Source organism: Entelurus aequoreus, linkage group LG11 (assembly GCF_033978785.1).
Source record: "Entelurus aequoreus isolate RoL-2023_Sb linkage group LG11, RoL_Eaeq_v1.1, whole genome shotgun sequence".
NCBI lineage: Eukaryota > Metazoa > Chordata > Actinopteri > Syngnathiformes > Syngnathidae > Entelurus > Entelurus aequoreus.
This window is the reverse complement of record NC_084741.1, coordinates 28,739,377-28,751,110: the sequence shown is the minus strand read 5'-3', so window position 1 is coordinate 28,751,110 and position 11,734 is coordinate 28,739,377. Positions and strand designations below refer to the sequence as shown.

Here is an 11,734-nt window from a genome sequence, read left to right as displayed (position 1 = left end):
TCAATTATTTTGCTTTCCAACATGTGCTCACAGCAAAGGCCATACTTGTATCAGCGCCCCCACAAAGCACAATAAAGACAGAACAAAACTTTCCAACAAAGCGGCTGGAGAAACTTTGTGTTTGGTAGTTTATTAGTACTGCTGGAATGTCAATAGGAGCATGTCTATACTGTGGCGGGGCTGAGGAGGAGCCCGAGCGCAAACACAATGACCTTCTGCTATTCACCTCTGTGATAACGACCCAGACAGCGGCATGCTGCCCACCAACCAGACCTCTAATGAAGCCACACACGCTCTATCATCTGCTAATAACGTCCATGCGGCAGCCAGAGTCACAGACCAAGGCCAGCGTCTTTGGAACAAAGCTCCGAGCAGACAGGAAGTGGAGAAAAGCATCCTGTTTATTGATTTAGGATTGCAGACAACTATGTTGCTCTCATAAGGAAAAACTTCTAAAAACATTTCAGTGCGTTAATCCATATTTTTCGTTGCTGTGTTGGAACGTACACATAATTGGTATAGAATTCGGTTCCTCAGCAACCCTTCGAAGAAAACGCTGATTAACTGTCCTCAAGGAACCCCGCCCCTTTCATACTTCGGACGCCCACGTCCACTCAGTCAGTTCCAGAAAAAAGCATTCACAGCCTTGATGTCAGTGGCTGAGGCTGACAATGTAGTCGTGCAGCTGCCCTGAGAAGGCCTGAAGAGAGAACTTATCGTGTACTCTCTTCCTGCCAGCTTGTCCCATGTCCCTACGGAGCTGTGGCTCCATGACCAGCCTCTCCATGGCCTTGGAGAAAGCCTCGGCTGTGGGCTCGCACAGGAAGCCGGTCTTGCCGTGGGCCACGCTCTCCAGGGGCCCCCCTGAGTTGACGGCGATAACGGGGCAGCAGCAGTACATGGCCTCCACGGGAACTATCCCGAAATGCTCCCGGCTCGGGGTGTACAGCACCGCCTGGCTCCCCCGCAGCAAAGCCACCTTCATAGAGTCCGAGGGGGAACGCAAAAAAGTCACACAGTCCTCCAAGTGGAGCTGTGATGACAGCTCTTTCAGCTCCGCATAGTGCTCCACGTTCTCGCTGACTCGCTCGTCGTAGCCTCCCGCCACCACCAGGTGAACGCCCGCGCTTTGGCTGGCAGGCAGGGTGCTTCTCAGAGCTGCCAGGGCCTCCAGGGCCAAACCCAAATTCTTCTTTCGCTCGTATCGGTTGAGCGAGAGGAACAGGTGGGAGGTTCCCTCGGGGAGGAGCCCCTCCAGGTCATGTGCTTCACTGGACGGCTGGTCAAAGGTGCGCGTGTTGAGGGAAGGATAGAGGACGTCTGTCTGGACCCCTATGAGACTCCGAAAGGTCTCCCTGAAGATGCCTGCGGTGAACTGGCTGTTTACCAGAATCTAAGAGGAAGTAAAACTGAATCAGGAGCTTTCTTAAAACTTAGAGCAGAGGTTTTCAAAATATGACACACACGCTACCTCGGGGGCACAAGACATTTTAGGGAAAATAAAATGTTTTCAAAACTTGCTAAGCCAGGGTTTACCAGGAATTAATTTATTAAAAATGATCCCAAATAATTTTGGAGCGCCGCATAAGGTCACCTGTACGCCCTTGATCATAAACTCATTATGACACAATCTGTCTGCCAGAGGAATAAAATACATGGGATGGGTACCGTTTACATTTGAATCGATACCGCTACTCAACTGTACCAATTTTTGGAAATTTCGTGTGTTTTCAAATGTGGCAATATTAAATGTTTTAAAAAAAGACGTTAGATATTGTACACACTTTGGTGTGTTGCCTGAGTTAGGAAGTAGCTTTTGCCATTAAGTTGAATGTGCCAGTCTTGTCTTTTGTTGAACTCTACAAAGTGTTTATACTGTAATTACTGTGCTTATTACACAGCAGCTGTTGGATTGTAACATGCGTCTTAGTTGTAGTTTTCATTGACAAATTTGGAGGTGTTGAAATCACCATGTAAAATAGCTAATACTTATCTTTAGCATGTCTATGGCAAATACAATGTAAATTAGCATTGACCTAGCGCATTTTGAGAACTGGGGCATCACTTTTCTTTTGAGCTTTCTTCGCCTTCTTATTGAAAATCGTAGCATTACCTCGAGGCAGTCCGGCTGAGTCCTCTGTCAGTGCTTGACTGCTGTGTTTGAGCCGGTGCAGAGTGTGCAACTGTCACGGGCAACAAAGTAATCAATATAAAGCAGTGCATCACACTTATTTTCCCCCTTTGGGACATAATTTTTTTACGCCCCACCTAAATTGAACTACGATTGATAACCTGATAATATGTATTTATCCTACAAACCACTCAACGAGTTGCTGGCACCAGCAGCTACATGCCACCTAGCTGAAGACTGGTGTATTGTTTTCTCACGTCCCCCCTGCCACCTTATTATGTCTAAAGTACTGGTGTAATGATTATAAAACTTTAAAGGATATCTGTATTTCATGTGCATTATGCAAGCATGTTTTAGCACAACCAATAGCAGGCTATATTATTGTTATATGCTATGCTTTATTATTATTATTTTTTATCATGCTCTGTTCGTGTTGTGTTGTGCTTGCTCCTTCCTCTTGTGTTATCTTTTAACCTGCCCATTGTACAGCACTTTGGCTACCCCTGTGGTCAATTTTAAATGTGCTTTATAAATAAAGTTGATTTGATTTGAACCAATAGCAGGCAACCAATATACTTGGTCACCTAGTTGAGCCTGTTGATTAATTCAAACAGTGCCACCGAGCTGGAGGTTTGTGTATCGTTCATGAATAAAAAAAAGACGCCAATACTCTCTTCCCACCCACACCGTTTTTACGTGAATCAGAACCGGTAGTACAGATGGACTTTGGTCAGTACCTATAAAAGTACGGAATTTTTAAGTGTACTCACTTTTAGCAAATGCATCACAAATCAAACGATGGCATCATATCCGCGCCACAGATAAAATACAGTCCTCTGGGAGACACTGTTCGCTCACTTCATTTGCATGTAAAAGCCAAAATGTATATTTTTTAGTACTTCGCAGAGAGAGAGGAATGAAAAGAGGAAATAGTATTCCAGGAAATGAGTTAGTTAAAAGGTGTAGCGAACAACTGCACATTTTTGTGTTGAAATAAAAGGACACTATAGTCATTGTCTGGTTATTTTCCGCACACTAGTAGCAGACATGAGGTGGCGACTTGTCCAGGGTGTACCCTGCCTTACTTATAACCAGCAGTTTTTAGTAAAACTCTATGTTTTCATTATTTGGGTGATGGTTGGCCCACGGGCTGCCTATAAAGAGCACTTGGTTTGAAGTGTTTGGCCTTGGGGCAATCAGTAGCACGCAGTAGTGGACACAATGTTGTTAATAGTTTATGTGATTTGGTAATACAGTAGTACCTCAACTTACGAGATTAATTGGTTCTATGACGGAGTTTTTAACTCAAAACATTTGTATCTCAAATCAACGAGTGAAATTAATTGTAATCAGTTTATTAGGTGTTTGGCCCTCCAAAACAGTACAATTCTAACATGTAACATGGCTTTTTAAAATAAAAACAACATTTAAGATCATAACTATTGTTTGAAGACAGTATAGTACAAACTACAGTAGTTTTTATGAAGTAATGTAATAATAATGTACAGCGTTTTACCTTGGAGAGTGGACAGGATCTCCTTCCCGTTGCTTCGCTGTCAAACACACAGGAGCTTTTCATTTTTTTTTAATGTATAAATATCTGCCATTCACATATTATTTTAACATGATTCTTGGCTGGTGTTAGATTAATTCTGCTTCAGTATGGTGCAGCCTAGCAGTGATATACTCCAATTGCTTCGCCGAGTTGGCTACACGCTATGACATGCTTTTGATGTTTTCTTTAATTCAAGATTTTCCACTTTTTCGTCTCAGCACTGTCCTCCACACTCATTTTCTTTCTTCCCATGTCGAAAAACAAAGTTATGTCCATCTAGCTGTAAGCTAATGCTAGCTAACAAGTACAACCACATGTTTTGGGCGGATCTTACAAGGTTAACTGTGACATTTGCTGAGCCAACTAATAGTGGGGATGCTTGTAACTCAAATTTTTGCTTGCAACTTTAAGCATAACATTTAGCCAAGAGACAACTTTTGTCTCAAAACACTCTTAAGTTAGGGCACACTTAAAGGCCTACTGAAACCCACTACTACCGACCACGCAGTCTGATAGTTTATATATCAATGATGAAATCTTAACATTATAACACATGCCAATACGGCCGGGTTAACTTATAAAGTGACATTTTAAATTTGCCGCTAAACTTCCGGTTCGAAACGCCTCTGAGGATGACGTATGCGCGTGACGTAGCCCGACGAACACGGGTATGCCTTCCACATTGAAGCCGATACGAAAAAGCTCTGTTTTCATTTCATAATTCCACAGTATTCTGGACATCTGTGTTCGTGAATCTGTTTCAATCATGTTCATTGCATTATGGAGAAGGAAGCCGAGCAAGCAAAGAAGAAAGTTGTCGGTGCGAAATGGACGTATTTTTCGAACGTAGTCAGCCACAACAGTACACAGCCGGCGCTTCTTTGTTTACATTCCCGAAAGATGCAGTCAAGATGGAAGAACTCGGATAACAGAGACTCTAACCAGGAGGACTTTTGATTTGGATACACAGACGCCTGTAGAGAACTGGGACAACACAGACTCTTACCAGGATTACTTTGATTTGGATGACAAAGACGCAGACGTGCTACTGTGAGTATGCAGCTTTGGCTTTTTTTTGCGTATGTACGTAACTTTTTTTAAATATATAAGCTTTATGAACCTTGGGTTAGGTGAACGGTCTTTTGGGCTGAGTGATTGTGTGTGTTGATCATGTCTTTGAATTGTATTGGCGTGTTCTATGGAGCTAGGAGCTAGCAGAGGAGCTAGGAGCTAGCATAACACGTACCGTACCGTACGTGCGCGTCACGTACGTAACTTTTTTAAAATATATAAGCTTTATGAACCTTGGGTTAGGTGAACGGTCTTTTGGGCTGAGTGATTGTATGTGTTGATCGGGTGTTTGAATTGTATTGGCGTGTTCTATGGAGCTAGGAGCTAGCAGAGGAGCTAGGAGCTAGCATAACAAACACGCAGGTGTTATTATGCAGGATTAATTTGTGGCATATTAAATATAAGCCTGGTTGTGTTGTGGCTAATAGAGTATATATATGTCTTGTGTTTATTTACTGTTGTAGTCATTCCCAGCTGAATATCAGGTACCGTGAGTATGCAGCCTTGGCTGCTAAACATTCGATAACTTGACCGTATGTGCGCGTCACGTACGTAACTTTTTTAAAATATATAAGCTTTATGAACCTTGGGTTAGGTGAACGGTCTTTTGGGCTGAGTGATTGTGTGTGTTGATCGGGTGTTTGAATTGTATTGGCGTGTTCTATGGAGCTAGGAGCTAGCAGAGGAGCTAGGAGCTAGCATAACAAACACGCAGGTGTTATTATGCAGGATTAATTTGTGGCATATTAAATATAAGCCTGGTTGTGTTGTGGCTAATAGAGTATATATATGTCTTGTGTTTATTTACTGTTGTAGTCATTCCCAGCTGAATATCAGGTACCGTGAGTATGCAGCCTTGGCTGCTAAACATTCGATAACTTGACCGTATGTGCGCGTCACGTACGTAACTTTAAAAAAATATATAAGCTTTATGAACCTTGGGTTAGGTAAACGGTCTTTTGGGCTGAGTGATTGTGTGTGTTGATCAGGTGTTTGAATTGTATTGGCGTGTTCTATGGAGCTAGGAGCTAGCAGAGGAGCTAGGAGCTAGCATAACAAACACGCAGGTGTTTTTATGCAGGATTAATTTGTGGCATATTAAATATAAGCCTGGTTGTGTTGTGGCTAATAGAGTATATATATGTCTTGTGTTTATTTACTGTTGTAGTCATTCCCAGCTGAATATCAGGTCACCCCCGGCTCTCACAGCATCTTCCCTATCTGAATAGCTTCAACTCCCCACTAGTCCTTCACTTGCACTTTACTCATCCACAAATCTTTCATCCTCGCTCAAATTAATGGGGAAATTGTCGCTTTCTCGGTCCGAATCTCTCTCACTTCATGCGGCCATCATTGTAAACAATAGGGAACTTTGCGTATATGTTCAACTGACTACGTCATGCTACTTCCGGTAGGTGCAAGCCTTTTTTTTATCAGATACCAAAAGTTGCAATCTTTATCGTCGTTGTTCTATACTAAATCCTTTCAGCAAAAATATGGCAATATCGCGAAATGATCAAGTATGACACATAGAATAGATCTGCTATCCCCGTTTAAATAAAAAAAATTCATTTCAGTAGGCCTTTAAGTTGAGGTAGCACTGTACATGTATACTGTACTCCTAAACACCTACTTCTGATAAACTTGACCCCCACTATGACAAAATCACAAAATCTCCTAAATTCAAGATTTACAGCTTAAAGTGGCTGTTTTCAACAGTTACACAACTGTCTAGAGAGCACTAACTTTCCAATGTTATATACCCCTCTCTTACGACTTCTCATACGTAATGACGTAACTACGTACATACCTAACACATGCATGCGCATTAGCTTTGGGTGTTGTTGGCTAATGATAGTGATTTGGATAGCTAGTGTTGCCTGTCATTAAATGTGTATTATATCATAACAACAACATGACTGCAAATTGTTCCTTGCTTCTCATTGACTGCTTTTGTTTGTGTGCACGCTCCCCTTTGCGCGTATCTGTTTCATTTTATTCGGGCCAGTAAAATGTATTACGCAAACTTAGTAATTGTAGAAAATATAGACCGTTTTGAAACCAATATGTTCTGTTAAACAACTGACGGTAACACAAGCCAGCCCGTGGTGTTCATGTTTTATTTTTTGCTTTGAAAAATGTAACCGAGCAAGTTGCAAACATCAACTTTGATTATTAAATAATTAGCTTTATTTATATATGCAATTAGTGTGATAAAAAAACAAAGTCACACCCTGTGAGCGTTATAGTAAAAACCTCCAATTTCTTTTACATACCAAATCTGCCATGCCAGTGGTGTATTCCTCGAGGAAGTCAATTGGAGCGCGGTACAGCTTCTTAAGGGTTGACGTTCTTTGAGTCAGGAGCTGGTCCGGAAAGTGACAGTAGAATAAAACCTTCTTCTTGTGTCGGGACAGTCTCAATACTGGAATACACACTGACACCTGGGATGGATTTCAATATAAAACATATTAGAATTTAGTTTCTTATAGTGATCGAGCGATATCATTTTTTCAGTGCCGATATCAATTATTAGCAGATAATCAATATTTGGAGCCAAGGTTCATTTGCAGAAAAAGTTATTTAAACACGAAAAGTATATGTCAGTAAAGAGTTGGACAAGGCTTATTATTAGGAAACGTTGGACCAGTAGTGACATAATGTTGTATGCGGTGCTTATGTTGTGGCTAATTAAGCACCAAAAAAATCTGAGTATTTTAAAAACAGTTTTATTACATAAGTCTAAAGATGCGGGTCAAAAGAGCATCAACATTTGCATTTCAAAAAATGGGAAATCTGCCCAGTAACTGTAGTTACTGACAGTGGTTTTCTGAAGTGTTCCTGAATCCATGTGGTGATATCCTTTACACACTGATGTCGCTTTTTGATGCAGTACCGCCTGAGAGATCCAAGGTCACAGGCATTCAATGTTACGTGCAGTGATTTCTCCAGATTCTCTGAACCTTTTGATTATATTACAGACCTTAGATGGGGTAATCCCTAAATTCCTTGCAATAGCTGGTTGAGAAATGTTGTTCTTAAACTGTTCGACAATTTGCTCACACATTTGTTCACAAAGTGGTGACCCTCGCCCCATCCTTGTTTGTGAATGACTGAGCATTTCATGGAAGCTGCTTTTATGCCCAATCATGGCACCCACCTGTTCTTAATTAGCCTGTTCACCTGTGGGGTGTTCCGAATAAGTGTTTGATGAGCTTTTTTGCCACTTGTGCCAGCTTTTTTGAAACATGTTGCAGGCATCAAATTCCAAATGAGCTAATATTGGCAAAAAATAACTAAGTTTTCCATTTTGAGCATTATGTATCTTGTCTTTGCAGTCTATTCTACTGAATATAAGTTGAAAAGGATTTGCAAATCATTGTATTCTGTTTTTATTTACTATTTACACAACGTGCCAACTTCACTGGTATTGGGATTTGTAAATAATGGTATCATATGTGTGTATATTGTATCTGCTGATGTAGTTATGTTGGTGTAAAAAGTAAGTAAAAATAAGAAATAAAAAAAGGCCGATACTCACATACGTCAAAATGAGAAATCTCTAGTTTCTAAGTGTCATTGATGTTGCCTTTTTACCACACAATATTATCAAGGGAGAGACATATTTGTAATAGTCTGGCATGTGCACAAACACAAAAAAGACCACGGTCAACTCACTTGATCACAAAAAACGACATCATACTCTAGGCCACTGAGGAAGACCAAATATAGTGCCACATAGATCATCCGCATGTAAGCACACAGGGCGTGGAGGTACCCAAAAACATTGGTGGGCAGCCAGTCACCGACACACACCTGTCAGAAAAAGGTTGAGAGATGATTAATGCACTCACTCAATCAATATCAATATCCTTTTTTTAATCAGGTAAAAACTCATTGAGATTAAAATCTCTTTTCCAAGAGTGACCTGGCCAAGAGGGCAGCGGAAAAAGTTACATGAATACATATAAAAACAACAGAAACAGCAACAGTCACACACCACAATTAAAAATTAATTCCTTACATATATTAACATAAAAAAAAATTGTAAAATGTTTCAGTAAAAACAACTTAAAAACAAGTACAGTGCCCAATAGCAAAACATTTTTAATCCTTTAAAATGGCCTGAAATTCCCCCAAAGTGATCAACTCAGATAACCTCAGATCCTTTTGTAAGTTATTCCATAACCGTAGAGAAGCATATCTGAATGCTTTTTTTCCAAGATTTGTGTTAGCTCTAGGAACAAACATTCTAAGTATGTCCTGTGACCTTAAGCTGTAGCGACTCCAGTCTCTACACATTAAAGAACACGAATAAGGCGGAACCAGGCCAAGAAGTGATTTACATATAAAACACAACCATCGAGACAATCTGCATACTGATAAAGACGGACAATTTTCCTTTGCATATAAAGTGCAATGGTGGACAAGGTTGCCACAACCAGTAATACAACGTAAGGCAAGGTGATTTACAGTATCCAGTTTTTTCAAATAAAAGTCGGGTGCATTCATAAAAAGCAAGTCTCAATAATCTAGCAAAGTGGTCAGAATCAAGTGTTTCCTAAAATCCAAATCCAAATTTAATTTTAAGTTTAGCCACAAGTTTTTCAATGTGAGATTTAAAAGACAAGTTATTACAACTGGAGAGACAGTTGACAGCTCTGAAAGACGGCAACCGGGGCAGGGAGGGGTAGCATCCCAAGCTGCAGCTCTCGCAAGGGAGCACCCATATAACGCTGCGAAAAACCCTGAAGACACATAAGACCAAGATAGACTGCCTGAGGAAACCCGTGGTGCAACGCACAGGGCCAGTACCTCGTACGGCACCTTATGAGACTGAGGAGGACCCAGGCCCGGACACTCCCCACAGTGCCTGGAACCTCCAAGCACCACCAGCGCAACCCCGGAGCAGACCGTTGGAGGGGGGACGCGTGGCGTGGAGCGCTACCTGGACACAAGTCGAGGGACTGATCACCCCTCTGCTGGGTCGCCCGGGAGAGGGTGTTTGATTAAGACCCGAAACACCCTATGACCCCGGGAGAATCACTGGTGATGTGTCCAGGTTCCACCGTGAGGTTGTAGTATGAAACCAACAATCCCCAAGTACTGTGACCATTGCCCATATGAGCAGTTAATATTTTTGGAGTGCTCAATGGCCAATCGTTTGCCATTTGAAAATAACACCACCTTAGATTTTTGTGCATTTAGCATTAGTCTGAGCTGAGTCAGTGAGGATGGAACAACATCAAAAGCTGGCTGCAGGAGCTCAAAGGTACACAGAAAAGCGGGGGATAAACAATACATGACCGCGTCATCTGCATAAAAATGGAACGCAGCATCCAACACATTATCCACAGATATTATTTACATAAATGGAAAAGAACAATGGACCTAATATGGAACCCTGCGGTACACCATTTACTAGGAAAGACGGAGAGGATCCAGAAAACTAGACGCATTGGGTTCTATCGGACAAGTAATTAGAAAACCACTTTACAGCATGCTGAGATAGACCAATCTTGTGGAGTCTGTCTGCCAAAATGCTATGCCTTTTGGACAGGTCAATAAATAAAGCTACGAAAACACTAATAGACATTGCATAGTTGTCTTACCACAGGTAGGTCTGGGTCAAGCGTCTCAGAGAAACAGTGAGTTGGGTCATGATGGCAGTCCAGATTTGGACATTACATCCTTGAGACTTCAATGTAACAGCAGCGTCGACAACCAACCGCTCCGCTCACCGATACCAAGGTCTGGATGAAGAAACACACCTGCACCATCCTGGACACGCACATACATTAAAATAAACAAATGAACATTGTCTGCTCAATTTTAGAGAATAGACTGGAAATGAACTGCTTGAACTAACATTTACCAGTCATCAGGATATTGTGCATCAAAAAATGTATTTCAGCAGACAAAAAAATTACTGACATTCATCCAAGCGAGCAATTTAGCAAGCCTGGACATTTCATTACATATGAAGTATTTCATGACATCTCAGTAAACAAGCATGGTTGACACAATGCCAGCAAATATGCAGACGTAAATGTAAGATGTCAGTACAGTAATTTTATTGATTTTTAGGAAAGCTAGATAAAAAGTTAAATGCCATAAATAACAGTACACTACACTAATTTAGCAAGCATGCTTCGCTAATAACAACAAATGAAAACTATACGTATGTAAAGATATAGCACATGTATGTAAATGTACCTACATATATATCACCCAGGGCGTGTTTATACATTATTTTTAGAACATTTTACGTTTACCTTCTGTGATATCTTATCCAAGTTTTGAGACCTGTGATGTCGCGCGTCTCACTGTCGCTTGCCAAAGCGGCTGTCATGAAACTTACGTGCTATGCCGCCATAGGGGCTCTAAATTCTCATTGGAGATGAAGCAAGCCGAATTCCGGCTCGCGCCAAAATGGCGCCAGTTTCCCCCTTGAGAAACACACGACTCGTACAAGACACGTCACGCAGAATGGCACGGAGGTTCGTTGTTTTTGCCTATAATAGAAATAAATATTTGACAAATGAAAAAAATCAATAATGTTCTCAAATATATTCGACAGGTTATACAATAAGAAAACTTCAACTAAATATCATATAATTCAGATTACATTTTATAATTTTGTGTCAAACTTGAATTAGTGACAGGCATATATTTGACCACCTAAAGGTCCTCGGTTTTTGCAGTCGTGTCCTTTTAATGTGAGGTGTAAGCTTTCCTTTCCCCTCCCGAGTTCTTTTCATTCACCACTGCCAGCTCTTTATTTGACGTGGACTTCATCATCACCAGGAGAGGAGCTCAGGGACTCAGCTCGCTTCAAACAAATAAGACAAAATGGTAAGATTCTCTGCCTCCACCTGCAGCTGTCTTCCTATAACGAAGCGGAGCGCTTGTAAATATAATTACATTTTGCTATCTGTTAGCCTGCTAGCATTAGCTCCACATTTGTATACGTGGCC

The 11,734-nt window shown here is 41.2% G+C and overlaps 2 protein-coding genes across 3 annotated transcripts in view; one reads left to right on the top strand and one right to left on the bottom strand.

The window, feature by feature from the left end:
• The window catches only part of sec61b (SEC61 translocon subunit beta), a 288,067-nt gene that overhangs the window by 259,149 nt on the left and 17,184 nt on the right, over window positions 1–11,734 (top strand). Inside the window, exon 1 of one of the 2 annotated variants that reach the window (XM_062062906.1) lies at window positions 11,446–11,612. The exons of the other annotated variant lie outside the window; for it this stretch is intronic. Within the exon in view, the coding sequence (XP_061918890.1) occupies window positions 11,610–11,612 (3 nt within the window). The 5' untranslated portion in view covers window positions 11,446–11,609. Of the gene's footprint in view, window positions 1–11,445; window positions 11,613–11,734 lie in introns of those variants that run through there. 2 annotated transcript variants of the gene reach the window in all.
• Window positions 384–11,555, bottom strand: alg2 (ALG2 alpha-1,3/1,6-mannosyltransferase). The gene is given in 7 exon segments (XM_062064023.1): window positions 384–1,393; window positions 7,034–7,201; window positions 8,436–8,573; window positions 10,370–10,425; window positions 10,428–10,496; window positions 10,499–10,538; window positions 11,523–11,555. Coding segments are annotated over 7 exon segments (1,245 nt in total). The 3' UTR covers window positions 384–652.